This window comes from Meleagris gallopavo, chromosome 12 (genome assembly GCF_000146605.3).
Source record: "Meleagris gallopavo isolate NT-WF06-2002-E0010 breed Aviagen turkey brand Nicholas breeding stock chromosome 12, Turkey_5.1, whole genome shotgun sequence".
Lineage (NCBI taxonomy): Eukaryota > Metazoa > Chordata > Aves > Galliformes > Phasianidae > Meleagris > Meleagris gallopavo.
This window is the reverse complement of record NC_015022.2, coordinates 235,530-254,922: the sequence shown is the minus strand read 5'-3', so window position 1 is coordinate 254,922 and position 19,393 is coordinate 235,530. Positions and strand designations below refer to the sequence as shown.

At 50.6% G+C, this 19,393-nt stretch overlaps 3 protein-coding genes across 3 annotated transcripts in view; 1 reads left to right on the top strand and 2 right to left on the bottom strand.

Moving 5' to 3' along the window:
- The window catches only part of DUOX2 (dual oxidase 2), a 27,359-nt gene extending 22,106 nt beyond the window's left edge, over window positions 1–5,253 (bottom strand). The window contains exon 1 of the mRNA XM_019619299.2: window positions 5,231–5,253. The gene's annotated coding sequence lies outside the window, so the exon portion shown is untranslated. The remainder of the gene's footprint in view (window positions 1–5,230) is intronic.
- DUOXA2 (dual oxidase maturation factor 2) lies at window positions 10–12,142 on the top strand. Its single transcript, XM_010717157.3, has 8 exons — window positions 10–108; window positions 1,083–1,173; window positions 2,414–2,712; window positions 2,852–2,909; window positions 5,602–5,736; window positions 5,930–6,143; window positions 10,249–10,463; window positions 10,914–12,142. The coding sequence occupies exons 3-8, from the start codon at window positions 2,566–2,568 to the stop codon at window positions 11,111–11,113; spliced, it is 969 nt and encodes a 322-aa protein (XP_010715459.1). The 5' UTR covers window positions 10–108; window positions 1,083–1,173; window positions 2,414–2,565; the 3' UTR covers window positions 11,114–12,142.
- Window positions 12,143–14,150: 2,008 nt separating this feature from the next.
- Window positions 14,151–18,297, bottom strand: LOC100538640 (dual oxidase maturation factor 1). Its single transcript, XM_031555196.1, has 7 exons — window positions 18,206–18,297; window positions 17,940–18,093; window positions 17,069–17,126; window positions 16,251–16,385; window positions 15,901–16,114; window positions 15,005–15,219; window positions 14,151–14,365 (listed from the first exon to the last, which is right to left on the bottom strand). Exons 1-7 carry the CDS (start codon window positions 18,295–18,297, stop codon window positions 14,151–14,153), a joined length of 1,083 nt encoding a protein of 360 aa, XP_031411056.1.
- Between the last annotated feature and the right edge of the window lie 1,096 nt (window positions 18,298–19,393).

Sequence of the window (19,393 nt, the reverse complement as noted above, 5' to 3'; positions counted from 1 at the left end):
GACCGCCGAGCCCCGCACGCCCCCTCTGGGGAGCACCGATCCGGCCCCAGCCCTTCTCGAGCTCCGAGGAGCAGGCGCTCCCCGTGCGGTTGTGCGGGTCCCGGCTAGGTGAGCGTGAGGAGGAAAGGATGAATCGCTATCCTAAATTCAGGTCTTTATCTCATTTCGACCCTCCTCCAAGGGTGGGAAAATAAAAAATGTCTCCACCCCTGAACTGCAGCACTAATTGCTCGGTTTCCAAGGGTGAGGGATGGCCCTTGGAAGTTTTAGTGGGAAATGCCGCTTTGTAGCCCTCAGCAACCCAATCTAGAATTGCTATTGACTCTGCTGCAAGGTTTGGGCTGGACTTCCAGCCTGACACATTCTATGGCAGGAAAATGTGATTTCTGTCAGTGGAAGCTGCTAAGGTTTCAACATCCTGCCTCCCTAGTACTTCTCCCTTGCCAGTACAGAACATTTTAAAATAAGATAAGCGTGTTTTTTAAATGTCAATTTCTACTAAATGACTGAACTCTTCCTTGAGGACGTCTTTTGACTTTTTGTCTCTGTATACTGTCAGAGGAGATGACAGGGCGTTGGGGCTGTATGCGTGCTTCTGCATTGGAGGATGCTTTCCAAGGTGCAGCAACTTCTGTTTCTTCTGCCCTGAGCTGCAGGTCCCAGTTTTCCACTTTCAAGCTGTGAAAATGTCAGGGAATTGGTCTTCTGTGCAGGGATTAAAGTGAGAATTGAGGTTGGGCTGGCAGCAACAGAAAGCACTGTTTCCCTGGGAACTCCCCCAAAAACTACTCTTAGAGTGTACAGGAAATGCAGGAACCCTTTGATACTGCCTGAAGGTTAAAAATAGATTAAAATGGGAACATTTTTCACGTTAGTGGGGTTTCAGTTCTTTCTTGCTGCTTGTGGTCTGATTATTTTGATTTGCAAAGGGTTGTGTTTTAGCGGGTGCAGTCAGGGAAAGCATTCCTTTCCTCCAGACACCTTTTGAAGTCAGGCCAAAGACAATGGGGAGAGGTGACATTCAAGCAATCAAGATTTGACTAACTGTAGTCTAAATGAGTTGTTTATTCCTGCTCTTACAGCCTCTTGGACTGTCTGTGGGCACGTTTGCTGGAACCCTGCGACTGGACTTCAACCTGATATTGGAACTCAGTTTCAGTTCCTCCTTGTCAGGTAATTCTAATAGCAGTGGTGCTGCAAGGCTGGCCATCTCTGTGCTTAGCTGTCCAGGGAAATATGTTGGAATAGTTACAGCGAAACAACGCAAGCTGAGCTTTATAAGTATGCTTGATGGCTCTGTTATGCTGGAACTGAGTGTCCAGATGAGAGCAGGAGCAGTTGCAAGCCAGGCAATCTCCCTGCAAAACCAAGTGTCTGTTAAATTGTTTGCTGTAATGGTCTCTGTTTCTTGACAGAGAGGAAACAAAGTATTGCTTTTATGGATTAAGAAGTGAATTCAGCTGCCCCCGAGAAATTGATTTAAGATCCTTAGTGTAATTCCCTTCCACTTCTGGGGATTTGAGACTCACACTTCTGTGGCTGAATTGCTTTGAGTTGGATCTTACCTAAAAATATGATAATTATTGTTTTCAGAAAATAAGAAAAAAATCAACTCCTCCATGCAGGGACAGAATGAAATTATATTTGATCATGAGTCATATTAGCTCTGGCATTCCCTGACTTCTGAAGACTTCCCAGGATAGTTACATACAGAGATGATATTAAATAAGGGAAATGAAAGGACAAAGCATGTAATCAGTTTTGGTAGAAAAGATCTAATCCAGAAATGGGGGAAGTCCAGTAATTACTAGGACTGAAGTGTTAGTGGGAGTTGAAAGTAATCAATGGGAATCGCACAGATCATCTGCTCTTGGTCTCGTGTAGCTCAGTCTGCTGCACCCTGAAGTTTATTCCTGACGCTTACATGCTCCAGTGCCTTGTGTTCTTGGACCCATAAACCAGGAGTGTACTTTGCAGATCCTGGGAGAAGCCTCTGAGGAGAGGGGGTGGAAATGGAGGTGGTGGTTTGCTCTGCTTGGTGTTGGTGCTGGGATAATTCTGCTTCTGTGAAGTCAACATTCTCGGTGAATCCTCGTCATTTTGAAGGAAGGCTGCACATGCCAGCTCAGAGGAGTGGTGCCTGCTGGCTTGCAGACTTCCTGGAAGGGCACACTGCAAAGCTGAAGGCCCTGGCCGCATCTGCTGGAGGGAAAGACCCAGCTCTGCCCGGGGAGGAGCTGCTCAGCAGCTTTCTGGGCTTGGGCTGCTCCCCACAGACAGCTGTTGTGGTTCCTCACACTGCCACAAACCCCTTGGACTGGCTAAGCACTGAGCGAGGCACCTCCTCTCCGCTGCTGAGGGCTTTGGGTACTCCTCTGCCAGGCAGTATTTCACTGGGCTTATATCCTTGCAGTGTCACACTTCCTTGACCTTCCGGAACAAGGAATCGAGGCCACCCTTCCGCAGCTGGTTCTTCTGGAGCTGAGCTGGAACTGGTGACGACAGACTGGAGAAGCCTGGGCCTGTGCTGTGACCACCTCTCTCACCATCTCCTGGAGGTGCAGAATGACCCTCTTTGATGGCATCTACCCCTTCTACCCACAGCAGAGGAAGAGCTTTGTGTTCGATGTCAGCACCATCATTGTGGTTATCGTCTTCCTGATGCTGGCTTCCACCTTCCTGCTCATCATCCCGGGCATCCGTGGACGGGCGGTGCGTGATCCTTCTCCCAGGGATATGCATCCATTCTCCGTGTTTTGGATGCCAGGGTGACCCCGGCTGGCTCAGGGTGAGGCAGGAGGAAAGCCAGGGGCTGTTCTCTGTGCCTGACATCCCATCTCTCTCCACACAGAGACTGTACTGGATGATCCGTGTTCTCTTCAGCTTGATGGTGGGAGTAATGATTGTTGGTAAGTGCTGCACACCCCTCTAAGGGCAGTTCTGAGAGTAAGATTTGGCCCTGGGGCAGGGTCTAGGTCCAGTAAGAGTGGTGGCTTGGCAGGAGCTGGTTCCCCTACCCCTGCTATGCAAAAGAGCAATGCAGCTCTCAGGTGGGCTCCTTTACCACTTGAACCATATCATCATAAAATCATTACGGTTGGAAAGATCACTAGGCTCATCTAGTCCAACCATCAACACATCCCCACCATGCTCACTAACCATGTCACATCTCCATGGTTCCTGAACACTTCCAGGGATGGTGACTCCACCACCTCCCTGGACAGTATGTTCCAGCGCAGTACCACTGTTTCAGAGAAGAAATTTTTCCTAATATCCAACCTGAACCTCCCCTGGTGCAACGTGAGGCCATCAACTCTCATTCTATCACTGTTACCTGGAAGAAAAGGCTGACCCACACTTCACTACAACCTCCTTTCAGGGAGTTGTGGGGAGTGATATGGTCTCCCCTGAACCATCCCAGCTCCCTCAGCCACTCCACATAACTCTTTTGCTCCAGACCCTTCACAGCTCTGCTGCTCTTCTTTGGACACACTCCAGGGCCTCAGTGTCTTTCTGACAGTGAGGGTCCCAACACTGAGCACAGCACTGGAGGTGCAGCCTCACCAGTGCTGGCTATAGGGGGGTGATCACCTTCCCGCTCTTGCTGGCTGCACACAAGCCAGAATGCTGTTGACCTTCTTGGCCACCTGGGCACACTGACAGCTCGTGTTCAGTTGAGGGTCAAACAACAGCCCCAGATCTTTTCCTCTGCACAGCTTGCCAGTCACTTTGCCCCAAGCCTGTAGCAATGCTTGGTGTTGTTATGGCCAAACACAGGACCCAGCCATTGGTCTTCTTGTAGCTCACCCCATTGGCCTCAGCCCATCAATGCAGCCTGTCCAGATCCCTCTGTAGGGCCTTCCTGCATCTAGGCAGATCTACAATTTCTCCCAACTTGGTGCCATCTGCAAACTTACTGAGGGTGCACTCAGTCCCCTCACCCAGATCAGTAATAAAGATATTAAACAAGGCTGACCCAATACTGATCCCAACACAAGGGCTGCCAGCACTTGACGTGCTTATGTGCACTTCTGAGTCTTTGCCTGTTCTAATGGCACTGAGGAGCCCACGTTTCTCCAGCTGCACAGCCCAGTGCCAAGGGAGCATGGATAAGGAGCTTGGACAGCAGCCAGACAAATTTAGAGCCTTGCAGTGATGTAGAGAGAGTAAGACAAAACAAAATATAGTCAGCATGGAAGTAGGCAGAGATGAAGGAGAGAATTTGATTGGGCAGAGAGCAGGAAATCTTCCATAATTAATGGCACTAATACTTGGAAACAGCAAGGTTCAGGCTGTGGGCATTTCAAATTTGGACAGAGCTGCAGGGTGTATGAGCAGCAGCTGCAGGAAGGGGAGGGAAGATGATGGGCAGGGAGAGCAACCAGTCCTGACCCTAAATCAAGGAAACTCTCCAGGAGCCCTCCAGGGGAAGGTTTTAAAGGCAGATAACAAAAAGCCACTTGGAGCAAGATGATGAGGCGCAACCTAAATGACAAGCCCTAGGTCAACTCGAGGATAGAAGTACGTAGCCAGACTGTGACTGGCCCCAGCACTCTGCTGCCTGACACATGGGTTGCAGGGCCTGGTCTGACTGCAGTGGTTACCCTCTGCTCGGAAATATCCAGGCACTGGGAGATGCTACCAGAAGTGCCAGGCTGCAGCTCATGGAGGGGTGGGGACAACAGCTTGCTCCACAGCCTGAACCAGTTCAGCCCTTGCTCAGCCCTGGAGAACCATCCAGCACTGCTCTCTGGACAAGGATGCAGCCAGGTGCTGCTTGGGTACGCAAGAGGAATTGATTGTTTTAAAGCCAGCATCAGGATTTCTGTTCAGAGGCAGCAGGGCACACTCAGTGCTGTAGCCAAGAAATGTCCCCTGAAGCTGCTGCCGGATCAGTGTTCTCACAAGTTGACCCAGCTTACATTCAGGCAGATTTGAAAGGTCTTGTTCAGCCTGAGGTTCAGTCCTCACCCTTAATTTCAGCTCACATAATTGCCAGAAAATTAAGTCCATCACAAAGTGAAAGTGTTTCAGAAAAGAAACGTTTTTTTTTTTTCCATAAAAACATACAGCAGAAAGGATTCCAATTCTTCCTTCTCTCCCAGCTGATAAAGGTGGACCATCCTGCTCCACCATTTCTATGTGACAAAAAATCCAGTGGATTTTTATTATTAACTAACAGTGTGATCAGCTGCTTAACAAGGAGCTTAATAATGGCAATGAAACTCACCCTGCTGCTGAAGCTGAGGAATGGGCTCATTTCTGAGCCTGGTCCCCCGGGGCTGCAGTGCTTGCCATGGTGGGGAGTGCGTGGGGAAGTGCCGAAGAGGATGGACGAAATGGATTCAGGCTGTGGGGATCGGAGCTCCCTGCCTGCAGGACCGAGGGAGTGGATGCTGAACAAGAGGACAAGAGCTGTGCCAGGGCGTGGGGGCTGGTTGTGGCACGTTTTTGTGGCTGAGTCATCTCTCCTGCCCTTCTTACATTCCCTTGCAGTGTCTCAGTGGGAATGCACAGCTTGTACTTGCCCTGGGTCCATCCTGAGCTCAGTAAAGCCCTGGAGCAACCCCTCTTTAACCCTAATCAAACTTTTTCTGGCAGTTGTACAGTTCACAGGGGACTGGGAGAGCGGCTGGGTGACAGCCAACACCTCCTACAAATCCTTCAGCCTTGCTGTGGTGAATGTGGACATTGGGCTGCACATCGGCCTGGCAGGGGTGAACGTCACGCTGGTGGGTGAGTGCCATGTCCCTTTCTCTTCAGTCCCAACTGTGCAGAGACCATGGCTATAAGAGGTCTCCAAGAGCTTTTTCGATGGCCTTGGTTTTACAGGAGGCTTCTGGACAACCTCTTGTCATCAAGATGCTCCTGGCTGTCAGTGCTCATTCTACTGGGCTGCAGCAGGACCTTACTCCTCTTCCTCCGGCAGGAAACCCAGTGCATCAAGTCAACGAGACCATCAACTACAACGAGCACTTTGCCTGGAGCTTTGATGCAGACTACGACCACAGCTATAGCAAAAGTCTGGAGAAGGGGCTGCCCAGCCCCATCCTCTACGTGGCGGAGAAGTTCACCACACAAAGCCCCTGCAACGTGCACAGGCAGTACCGCATCTCCAGCCACTATGCATCAGCCAGTCTCTGGTGAGGCCTTCTCTGCAAGGACGTGGCCTTGCCCTTGGCCAGTCAGGGTGGTGGGCGGTGGGTGGCGATTGCAAGTTGCTATGAGGAGAGCCATGTGTGTGGAGGGCGCTCTCTGAGGTCTGCTTTCAGACCGCTGGCCCTGTGCAAGGAGATCTTGCTCCTGGACAACAGCTGAAGGCTTCCCTTGTAACCTAGCTCTTAAGGCAAATTCAGAGCTACTGCAAACAGCTTATTCTACATCTGCAAACACCTACTTCTACAGGTGCCATGTGCTGCTCTCTGTGGTCTGCCCTGCACCACGCTTAGGTGGGCAGGGAGCTGAGATGGTGTAGATATACAATCTGTGCTTTTGCTTTCTCGACATAGCAGTATGAGCATCTCCCTGCTCAGCCTGGGAGACCAGGGATCACTACAGCCTGCCCACAGAGCTTCTTGACCTCATGCAGTGCAACCAAGAGCCCAGATCTCTTTTCCCACTTGCAAATCCTCATATAGAGCATCCTAGTCCCTCTCTGTAACAGGTATGAAGCCCTGAAACCAGAGGGAGTGGTGAGTGATGATGACGTGGGAGCACTGCTGCCAAGCTTGCTTAAGGTGAGGCGGTCAGCTCCACGTTTGAAGACTGCCTCCTCCAAGAAAGAAAGGAGGGTGATAGTTGTAGGCGACTCTCTTCTGAGAGGAACAGAGGGTCCAATATGTCGGCCTGACCCTACCCGTAGGGAGGTGTGCTGCCTTCCTGCGGCCCGGGTCAGGGATATTTCTAGAAAACTCCCCAGCCTTATCCGCCCCTCTGATTATTATCCTTTATTGATAGTTCAGGCCAGCAGCGATGGGATCGTTAATAGAAGCCTGAGGATTATAACAGATGATTTTGGGAGACTGGGGAAGTTAGTTGATGGAGCGGGCATACAAGTAATGTTTGCCAGTATTCCCTTGGTGGCAGGGACAAACACTGTGATGACCAGGAAAAGCCATCTTATAAATGCACGGCTGAGAGGCTGGTGCAAGTGCAAAAATTTTGGATTCTTTGATCACAGGGCAGTATATTCGGCACCTGGCCCGAGGTCTGCTGATGGGAATTACCTGTCTCCAAAAGGGAGACGGATACTTGCCCAGGAGCTGGCTTGTAGACTTGTAGAGAGAGCTTTAAACTAGATAGGAAGGGGGAAGGGGATAAAGCCAGGCCTACTACAGATCAGCCTGGGGAAGTGGTGTTGGGATTAGGTGAGAGGCGAGGGGCTCAGCTGAGGTGCGTCTACACTAATGCACGCAGCATGGGCAACAAGCAAGAGTTGGAAGCCATTGTGCAGCAGGCAAACTATGACCTAGTTGCCATAATGGAAACGTGGTGGGATTGCTCCCATGACTGGAGCGCTGCAATGGATGGCTACAAACTCTTCAGGAAGGATAGGCAAGGAAGGCGGGGTGGCGGTGTGGCTCTCTACGTTAGGGAATGTTTTTATGCTACTTAGATTGTGACTGGGGACGATAACGTTGAATCCCTTTGGGTAAAGATCAGAGGAAGGGCTGACAAGACAGGCACCCTGGTGGGCGTCTGTTATAGACCTCCAAACCAGGATGAAGAGACAGATGAGGTATTCTATAAGCAGCTGGCATGAGCTGTACAGTTGCCTGCCCTTGTCCTCATGGGGGACTTTAACTTCCCTGACATATGCTGGGAGTACAGCACAGCACAGAAGAAGCAGTCTAGGAGGTTTCTGGAATGCATAGAGGATAACTTCCTGATGCAGCTGGCCAGAGAGCCCACGAGGGGAACTGCCCCACTAGACCTGCTGTTCACAAACAGGGAAGGTCTAGTGGGAGATGTGGAGGTTGGAGGCTCTCTTGGACAGAGTGACCAGGAAATGATAGATTTCTCGATTCATGGTGGAGCCTGGAGGGGGAATAGTAAAACTGCTGCCTTGGACTGCAGGAGGGCGGACTTTGAATTGTTCAAGAGACTAATAGGGGGAGTCCCCTGGCATTCAGTCTTAGCAAGTAAAGGGATCCAAGAGAGCTGGTTGCTCTTCAAGAAGGAAGTCTTAAGGGTGCAGGAGCAGGCAGTCCCCCTGAGCTGCAAAATGAGCCGGCGGGGAAGAAGACCGGCGTGGATGAATAGGGGGCTTTTCTTGAGGCTCCGAGAGAAAAAGAGAATCTACCGCCTGTGGAAAGAGGGACAGGCAACTCAGAATGAATAGAAGGATGTGTAGAGGTGAAATCAGAAAGGCAAAAGCCCAGCTTGAATTTAACCTGGTCGCTGGGGTGAAAAGGAATAAGAAACTCTTTTATAAATACATTAACAGTAAGAGGAGGACAAAGGAGAATATCCACTCTTTGCTGGATGAGGCTGGGAATGTGACCACTGAGGATAAAGAAAAGGAAAAGGAATGCCTTCTTTACGTCTGTCTTTAAAAGTCAGACCAGTTATCCTCAGGATACTCCTCTCTCTGACCTGGTAATCTCGGCTGGGGAGCACACTAACCCCCTGTGATTCTGGAAGAAACAGTCAGAGACCTACTACTCCAACTGGACTGCCACAAGTCTATGGGGGCCAGATGAGATCCACCCGAGAGTGCTGAGGGAGCTGGCGGAGGTGACAGCCGAGCCGCTTTTTATCATCTATCAGTGCTCCTTGTTGACTGGTGAGACTTGCCAGTGTGACTCCCATTTACAAGAAAGGTCGTAAGGAGGATCCAGGGAACTACAGGCCTGTTAGCCTGACCTCGGTGCCAGGGAAGGTTATGGAGCAGATTGTCTTGAGGGAGATCATGCAGCATGTGCGGGATGACCGGGGGACCAGGCTTAGCCAGCATGGGTTCATGAAGGGCAGGTCCTGTTTGACCAACCTGGTCTCATTCTATGATCTAGTGATCCATCTGGTGGATGAGGGAAAGACTGTTGATGTGGTCTACCTAGACTTCAGCAAAGCCTTTGACACTGTCTCCCACAGTATTCTCCTGCAGAAGCTGGCAGCCCGAGGCTTGGATGGGTACACTCTTGGCTGGGTAAGGAGCTGGCTGGAGGGCCGGGCTCAGAGAGTGGTGGTGAATGGAGTTAAGTCCAGCTGGTGACCGGTCATGAGTGGTGTTCCTCAGGGGTCAGTGCTGGGGCCTGTCCTCTTCAATATTTTTATTGATGACCTGGATGAGGGCACCCTCAGTAAATTCGCAGATGACACCAAATTGGCTGGAAGTGTGGATCTGCCTGGGGGTAGCGAGGCCATACAGAGGGATCTGGACAGGCTGGAGAGCTGGGCTGAAGCCAACAGGATGAGGTTTAACAAGACCAAATGCCGGGTCCTGCACTTCGGCCACAACAACCCCAGGCGACGCTACAGGCTTGGGGCGGTGTGGCTGGAGGACTGCGTAGAGGAAATGGACCTGGGGGTATTGATTGATGCTCGGCTGAACGTGAGCCGACAGTGTGCCCAGGTGGCCAAGAAGGCCAATGGCATCCTGGCTTGCATCAAAAACAGAGTTGCCAGCAGGAGCAGAGAGGTGATTGTTCCCCTGTACTCAGCTCTGGTGAGGCCGCACTTCGAGTACTGTGTCCAGTTTTGGGCCCCTCACTGCAAGAAAGGCACTGAGGCCCTGGAACATGTTCAAAGGAGGGCAACAAAGCTGGTGAGGGGTCTGGAACACAGGCCATATGAGGAGAGGCTGAAGGAGCTGGGAATGTTCAGCCTGGAGAAGAGGAGGCTCAGGGGAGACCTCATTGCTCTCTATAACTTCCTGAAGGGAGGTTGTAGTGAGCTGGGGGTCGGCCTCTTCTCTCGTGTCATTAGTGATAGGACCAGAGGGAATGGTTTCAAGCTACGGCAGGGGAGATTCAAGCTGGACATTAGGAAGTACTATTTTTCAGAAAGGGTGGTCAGGCACTGGAATGGACTGCCCAGGGAGGTGGTGGAGTCGCCGACCCTGGGGGTGTTCAAGGAAAGACTGGATGTTGTGTTGAGGGACATGGTTTAGTGGGAGCTATTGGTAATAGGTGAACGGTTGGACTGGATGATCTTTTAGGTCTTTTCCAACCTTGGTGATTCTATGATTCTATGATTCTAGTCAGTGGCACTTGCACATCTTGTCCATTGGTCTTCTCTTGTCTCTAGGGTGGCCTTTTGCACTTGGTTCATCTCCAACATGCTCTTCTCCACGCCTGTCCTAGTCTATGGAGGGTACATGATCCTGATCACAGGGGCCTTCATGATCTTCTCACTGCTCTCCTTCTCCACTGTGAGGAACTCCCTGGTGTGCCCAATCCAGTTTGGGACCACATCCCTGCAGATAGGCTATGGGGGATCTTTCTGGCTCACGCTAGCAGTTGGTAAGTACAACAAGTTATTTTAGGTCCACCACCATGTCCCCCCTGGATGTGCAAAAGCCCCAGGACTTTCTCTTCACCACTGGAGGTGAGGGAGCTTGGGACTGCAGCCCAGTTTAGGCTTACCCTGTGTCTTGACACAGCAGCTCCCAGCAGAGATATGGAGAGGGCTGGCAGAACTGGGAGAAGCATCACTGTCTTGAGGGTGATGGAGAGATTTTTAGCTCCTGAGTTGCAGCAGTCCAAAGAATTGGGGATGAACTGGCCGAGTTTTGAGTCTTGTTCTTGGATTTTATGGTGGTCAGCACAGCAGCTGAAACCACCTCATAGAGTAGGTGGCCATCTTCTGTAAGAGAAGGTGTCCTTTGGTTTGGGGCCATTGGAGTATGGATATGGGGTGGGAAATATGCTGATGTTTACAAGATTGCTCATGGAGAGCATGTTGTTTTCCAGGCTTGCTCTGTTTTGTGGCTGGGATCACTGTTGTTGCACTGCACTACTTCAACTCTGACCTACTGAAAACTTTCTTTGATCTCCATGAGGACAAAGCAGAGGACTATCGAGAGACGACTGAAGTGTACGTCAACCTGCAGTTCCTGAACAGTGTTCTGTCTCCTCCTCAAACCTCCAAACTTATCCCTAATGACATCTAGAAGAAAAGTTTTCCTACTCCTTACCTGAAGGTGGGCCTAAGAACACAGAGCACAGACTCTTCTTTATGTCTCTTGAGACTCGTCTATCCATCTAGTTGTCTTTGAAGAGTGCATAAGTCTACGTTAGGATGAGGACTTGCTCAGAACTACCTTTGCAATCCCTGATTGTCCTCTCCAGGACAAGGGCAGCTTTGCAGTGCGCCAACAGGCTGCAAGCAGTATAGCTCAGACCTCCAGCAACCTGAGCTGCACACTCACCTGTCTGAGGAGTTACTCCCGTTCCTGCTCTATGTCCTGCCACAGCTTGGTGCAGGGGGTTTCTGATGGCCAGTTCCCATACCAGTGGGTGAGATTTTCCATACTGGTAAGATTTCTCTTTGAGGATGCTCACTACTCCAACAGCCAGCAATCAAACACGCTTGGTCTTTCTTTCCCAAGCACTGACGTCTAGTGTAGACCTTCAGATGTTCCTAGGAAAGCCAGGCACAGACCCAAACTCCCTCAGGCTGGATGCTGCGTGAGCCAGAGTATAAAAGATGGCTACAAAATTAAAGATTGAGTAAACATACTGAGGAGCTCGCCAGGGGGAATGTGGTGATGTGATTATTTTCACTTTCAGACTTGGGTTTTATTCAATAAGACTTGTAGCCTAACACAGGCCAAAAAGATGCCATAGGAAAGACAGGAGAGAGGAGTGCAATTACACCCATTCTCTTGGATGGGCTCCATTCAAGTGGAGCACACTTGGGCTGGCTGGGCTTATCACAAAATGCAGCCTTGTGTCAGCCCTAGCCTGCCTGTAGCCACGGTGAAAAATTGAGAGCATCAAGTTGCATTATTACAAACAAAAGATGAACTCTGGCACTAAACCCACTGGCCCTGTGAGACTTGCATTGACACGTGCAAGGAGGTAGTCATATCTGGATGCTGAGGAAGGATTCTTGCTGTTTCATTAGGTTACTTTCTCCTTTCACATGATGTTTGCATTGCTTTGGTGTGATTTGTTGCTCGCAAGAATTATTGATATTAGTATTTTTTACTGAAAACTACTTCTTGGAAATATTTGGGGCATTTTGTGGGGCTGACTTCTTCAGTGGGAGCTGTGGGGCTTGTCTGCAGGCAAATGCCTGTGAGTACCCACCAGTGGCATCCTTCCATGGAGTGGCTGCCCTGACGGAGGCACTCCCAGAAAAGATGAGATTCAGCATGGACAGTGATGCCTTTGAGAAACTTTGGGGTTGCATGGTCCCTGGGCTGTACTGCTGCAGGTCCTGCCTCTTCCACCCGTTGCAGATCCCAGTTTCCTGGCTGAGCCAAGATGCTGCTGGACAATGAGACACGAAGTAATTGCCAGCAAAGCATTGGCTCTCAGTCCAGGCTTTCTGATCCCATGCTATGCAGACCTGGCCTGTTGGACACAGGGAATCTGGCCAGACAACCTGTGCCAGTAAACTGAGCAAACACCACAAAATGTCCCTGAGGCTCTGCGAGGATCATGGTCCTCATGCCTGAAGGCTCACAGTGCCCTGGGACATGAGGTCACCACACCACTTAGCAGGCACCAGAGCTGCCCGCTGACCTGCTGCCAGGATGGGCTGCAAATGGGGGACACACTGGGAAAGGCAGAGGGCTGAATTTCTGTTCAATGGATAAAAGGCTTCTTTTTCACCTTGGATCTTCAGGCTGAAGCACCTCCTAGTAGATGCCATAAGGAATGTCCTAGTTGAAGTTTTGAAAATTCAAGGAGTTCCATTCTGACACATTTCTAAATGCCTTAAGGTCCTTGTTGAAGTGCTTTCCATCTGAAGAGAGATGAGACAAGTTACCATGCCTGAACATCCCTTCCCTTAAGGGTCCTGCACAATGGTCTTCTCTCTGCTGGTCTGGGGATTGCTATCATCAAGACTTCCTCATGTCCAGGGTCACTCCAACCTTCCCATATCCTGGTTGATTATTTGCTTGGAGATTCTCTGATACTCTACTTACCATTCACCCCTATTGCCTTGAGCTAATTAGCTACTGTCAGATGTCCCATGTGGGGCCACAACAACACTGTCACTTCTTCCCTTTCTTATGATCATCATATCAAAGGATCAGCATATCCCTAGCCTATGAGCACTCAGAGGGATTCTTTTAATGACATACAAGAGAAAGATCAGATCCAGCTTACTTTATTGAGACAGAAGGGACAATAAGTGAGTACAAAACAGAAAAATGTTGTTGCAAAGCCTGCACAGAGTTAAAGGGATACAAATCTGAAATACACACCCTGCATGACCAAGGTACCTGCTAGCCGCCAGCAGACAGGAGAAGTTGGCCACATCCACTGTGGTCTGTAGGATGACATATTTGTATGGTCCATAACAAGTGGGCAACTAAGCAGCATGAAACCAGGTACTTCCAGGTACTCTCCTCCTGCAGACTGTTTACAGACAGTGACTGGGGAACTGGGGCATGCACTTCCATCCCCTCTTCCTCCTCTCTTTCCCACCCATCAAAACATTTTATCTTCCTTCCAGAAGGCCACAAGAGTCTTGGTAAATCACATTTTGTGATCTTCAACTGATGTTTTTGCCTTTGACAATCTGATCTTTGACATCCCAGGAGCCTCCAAGATTTAGTATCTGATATCTGGGAGGTCTCTAGGGTTTGGTGTCTCTGACATCCAAGAATTCTGCAAGACTTGGTGCCTCCAACATTTAGGATTCCTCCAAGGTTTGGTACAACCAATATCCTGCTAATTTGTGGGATACCTTTCCAACCCATCCTTCACTCCAGACCAAGAGCAGGTGCTGAATACAGGGTATTTTAGTGCCCACAGCTCTGCTCTTTCTTCTCCACCTGTTGATGGGAAGAGCATTGTTGGGCAGAGTGGGCTTCTGGCGGACCTTTGGGGTGAGTGTGCTATTGAGTGTGTAGGGATTGCTTCTCCTTTGGTTCATACTTATATGTTTATTATATATATTTGATTTCTCTCCAGTTTATTTTGATTTAGCTTCCACGTCAAGGAGATCTCCAAGACTATGTTGTTTTTGCCTCATAGCTTGGTGGCTGTAACCTCACAGAGCTCACCCAGGGACACCATCAGTATATCCTGCTCAGAGGAACTGGACTCGGCTGGCAGGTGGGACTTGTCCCACCCATCTACATCTTCTCTCCTTCCCTCGTCCAGGTTGAAGACAAGCTTCAGTTTCTGCGGGTGCACAGAGTTGAGAACAATCACACCCAGCCCCAGCAGCAGGCAGAGCAGCCCTGAAACACACAGCATGGAGAGATGCATTGTTCCCAAATGTGCTCCATCCTCATCCAGCCACAGACTCAGAGATGGGGACCAAAGGGGATAAAGGCCAGTGGGATATGGCATCACATGGGAGGTCAAGAGAAGGGATTATTTCTGTTCCCAGTTTCCTACAGCACCTCCACAACTTGGCTATCTAGTACAAAAAGAAGTTAATAAGCTGTTGCAGAGGGCCCAGACAGTTAGGTCTAAAGCCCACCATGTATGGGGAATGGCTGGAGGAGGTAGGTTTGTTTAGCCAGGGAAGGAGAAGCCTTCAGGGGGACCTAATTGCCACCTTCTGCCAATGAGTGGAAAAGCCGTGGGACAAACCCTGAGAAGTGGAAGGGACCATCCATGGTTCTGAAAGGCAAAGGGTTGATGCATGGGTACATCAACTAGAAGCCTGAACAAGGCCCTGGACAACCTGATGAGGCTTTGACATTAATCCTGCTGCAGGAGAGATCCTGGAAAGTCCTTCCAGACCAAGTCTTTCCCTGATTTTATGACTCAAGACACAGATGATTTTGGTCACTCATATGAGAGTGGGTGAAGTACCGCTGAGGTATTATTACTGCAGGAATGGAGACCAAAAGCCCCAGCTAAGCACTCACCTGTTGTCAATGTCAGCCAAAAAGATCTGCCGTAATCTGTTTTCAGGGAGGCTGGCCCAAACTGGATGGGACACTTTGGGATGTTCCTCACCATGACAAAGAAGAGCAGTGAGAAAAGCATCAGCACGGCAGTGAGCAGGAACATGTAGCCACCATAAAGGAGGACAGGCATGGAGAAGAGCAGGATAGAAATGAGCCAGGTGCATAAGGCCATCCTACAAAAGGATCACAAAACTGAGCTGAAAGCACTGTACATGGGCATGTCAGTTCCTGTAGTGGTGAAGAGGGCTCTTCATACCTGGGGACATTCAGCACTGAACTACTTGAGACTCTGATATGTTTACTCTGCACAGGAGGCTCGAGTGGAGACCTCCAAAGGGCCCCTTTCAAATTGTATCTTTCTCTGACCCTGTAGTCCTTCATAACTGGCCAGCCCCAGGTGTTTCCTATCTATTCAAAGGGAAAAGGGCAGCCAAGGAGAATTCTGTTGGAAGAATCACATCGTGAGCCCTGCCCGCATCTGATTCGGCAGCTGTAGTGAGCACAGCTCTCAGCCTTGCCCTGTGCACAGGGCTTGGGCTTAGCTTACTGGGGAGGTGAGTCTAAGAAATTGTTCTGAATCCAAGAACAATAAGGCAGAATCATTTTAAATTGACGTCCTTGCCTTGAGATAACCAGCTTCTCAAGGACAGGGAGGTTTGGGCATGGCCTGTTATTTTTCTTGATCATGAAGAAGGAGACATGGGCTGGGCCAGGCCGCTGACACACCTGTGAGGAATGCCAAACCACTCTTCTCTGCAGCATCTTTCCCACGACCTCTGAGACATGTGGAGATGCTCTCAGACCTTTCTACCTACAGTGAGCAGAAGCAGAACTTACCCCTTGTTCCGCCTTACCACAGCGTAATGGATGCATAGCGGCTGGAGATGCGGTACTGCCTGTGCACGTTGCAGGGGCTTTGTGTGGTGAACTTCTCCGCCACGTAGAGGATGGGGCTGGGCAGCCCCTTCTCCAGACTTTTGCTATAGCTGTGGTCGTAGTCTGCATCAAAGCTCCAAGCAAAGTGCTCATTGTAGTTGATGGTCTCATTGACCTGATTCACTGGGTTTCCTGCCAGAGGAAGAGGAGTAAGGTCTTCTCCCAGCCTTGGAGGCAACTCCAAGATTTCCCAGTATGCATGCCCACTACCTGGATGGACAGTGGCCAAACTTGTGTCCGATTTCTTTGGGTTGTGATACACACTCACCCACCAGCGTGATGTTCACCCCTGCCAGGCCGATGTGCAGCCCAATGTCCACATTCACCACAGCAAGGCTGAAGGATTTGTAGGAGGTGTTGGCTGTCACCCAGCCGCTCTCCCAGTCCCTGGTGAACTGTATGGCTGTAAAGATAATGGGTTAACTATGTCTTGGTGAGCAGACATCTTAGGGACAATGTATGCTGGAAGGACATATGTGAGTGTTACCATGGCCCAAACAACATTCCGGATGCAAGGCCTGGTTTATAAGCAGGATTTTGAGCAGAGAAGCATGGTGCATGCATGTACCTCCGCCAACACCTACCCGTTTCCACAGGAGCCCCATTTGGGATTGTTTCTCCCCATGCTCAGCTCAGTTCCCAGCCCTAGAGGCAATGGGGCTTGTGAACACCTTCCAGGCACTGATGTTCTTCTAACTACAGCCAATTTGTCTGGGTCTCCTGGCAGACAGGAAACCAGTAGTGGTCCACCAACCTTTGGAGAGGAGGTGTCTGAGAGTCTGTGCTTCCTATCATTGCTAATCCAAGAAGCCTTTAGACATACGATTTGAATTTCAGGTAGTTCTGTGCGGAGCCAGTAGTTGGACTAGATGACCCTTGTGGGTCCTTCCACCTTGGGATATTCTATGATTCTATGATTGTCCTGTTGGGCTCAGATCCTGGGTTGTCTTCCCTGTGAGCTCATCTTGCAAGATGGACTCAGCTGTTCTTTTCATCCTCCCACCTTGCTCCTCCATGCTCTCCTTGTCTGTCCTTGCACTCCTTGTCCCCACCTGTCTCTGAGCACACTGAGACCCCCATACTCACTGAGGACCACTGCTCCAATGAAGAGGCTTGTCACCACCCGCAGGAGCCAGAAGAGCCGCTGCAAGTGGAAAGCAGAGTTAGGGACACACTCAGATTTTGTGATATGGAGCTCAGCTTTGATTGAGTCCCACCAGAAATAGATACCTCTCTCACTTGGGGAGCAACTCCGTGGGCTCCACAGGTGAGTAGGACAGGGGAAGGACCCATGGCTTGGGCATCCCTTCCATGTCATGGGCAGCATGGAAGCTGAGGCAGAGCAAGAAGGTCAGATTCATCCCATTTGAGAAAACCATGCCCATCCCCTTTCCGGGAAGGATATAGACACTCCCTTTAATAGTCCTGAGTTGAAGTTTCCACACTTATCCAAGCCTTATGTGTTTCCATGTGTTGGAAGCTGGCCACAGCTGGAAACAAAAGCAGTTTGGAGGTTTGCTGGGTGGGAAATGCCTTTCCAGCAGGCTCCTGGCAAGCAAGAGTGGTGGTGTAGGTCTAGGTGAGTTTGCCAGGTATCCTCAGAGGGCTCAGTAAGTGGTGCTGAGGCATGCACACTGCACACTGTTTTTTTGGGGATTCAGGAAGGTGGAGCAAGCCCTTTGTGCCTCACCCAGTGAAATCATTCAAGCTAATCTAGCCAAGAGTTTGCCAAGCTCAGATCTGAGCCGACTGTAAATTTGGGGTGGTGAAGTCTGGCCTCTCCAGCATGGGAGCTGGGCTGGAGCTCATCACTGTGTCTGAGATCCCTCAGACCCAGCCATCAGCAGGTCCCTGCCCCATAGGCACATTTGTTCCCCAGGCCTGCCGTAAATGCAGGGAAGGAGGTGGCACTCAGGCTCCATCCAACACAGGGCTGAGTTCCCCTCCCTCCACTTACCCCTTTGCCCCGGATGCCTGGCAGGATGATGATGGAAGTGACCAATGCAGAGAGGAAGACGGAGGCAATGATGGCCCAGGTGGTGTCGAAGGGGAAGCAAGCGTTGGTGCCAGGGTAGAAGGGGAAGGAGCCATCCCATAGAGTCATCCTGTTGCTTCAGGGGTGGAAATCAGCACTGAGAGCCTTCAGGAGCACACCACTGATGGATATACATCATCTGCCCATACTTCCTCTGACCCAGTCTGCCCCACAGAGCTATCTCCTACTCCTGTCCCAGGGTGTTGGGCACCACCACCGGTGCACACCTCCAAGGAGGGTGGGGGTTCAATGGTTTGTGCCAGTCCTTCTGAACGGCCATCCCACTCTCTTTGACTCTGTACAGGGGCAAGCACCTCAATCCCTCTCTACGAGCATCACCACCGTGAGCTGAAAGGCCCCTGGGAGCCCTCCCTTCTCTCCAGAGAACATCCAAACTGTGAGGATCTCTGTTGCAATGCCTGGATATGCCCTCAGGTTTGATTTGGCCAAGATGCTGACCAACGTCACCCCTATCTGTGAGAGACCAGTCAAGCAGAAACCCCCGCACCCCATGCAGTGCCTACCTCTGCTGTGGCCAATGTTGGAGCACCCACTGATCCTCTGGGCCAGTGGCTGCTCTGAGCTGCTGCCTTCACCGTCCCACGCTGCCTCCGGGGCTGCAGGCAAGAAGCCAGCCTGGCATGTTTCTTCCCGAATTTGTATGCTGTGTCCCGCCTCCTCCAACACTGCTGCCAAACCCCAGGACAGGCAGGATGCAAGGAGCAAAGGGATGGCGTGGCATCTTGTGGAACTGCAGAAGTGAGCAGTCCTGGGGGGCTTTGCCTTCTTTTCCTCCATTTTTCCCATTAAAAACCCAGCTTTGTTTTATTTTATTTTGTTTATGGTAGGAAGACACCAGGGCTGCCAAGCTCCTTGGGAAGGCCGCAAAGGCTTTCAAAGCCCCCATAACTGCCACTGTCCCCATAAAATGCATTATCCAGCAGCGCATCCTGGCTAGGGATGGCTACCACCACTGACAATGGACCAGACTCCATCTCCAGGGGAATTTTCCCAGTAAGGTCCCATCCAAACCTTTGGTTATGCAAGGTGACAGTGACACAAAAGTTGGATAGGGGATCAGCAAAGCCCAGCAGATCTCCAGTAAAGATTTATGCCCATCTCCTTGGTGCCAATGGTGCAGTTAGTGTCCAGGAGTCTCTCTGCCCCACTGGTTGTCTCCATTGCCCCTCAGTCCTGTTCTTGAGCATAGATACTTCATCTGGCATCAAGCTAGGGCTCTGTTGAGGTGGAGACAACCAACATCCCCCACCCAACACCCTGTCACTGGAAGAGATCCGGGTGGCAGCGGGAAAGGCTTCCCATTGTCCAGCCCATGTGAAACCATAATGAGATTTTTCCATCATGGAGTGCCCACT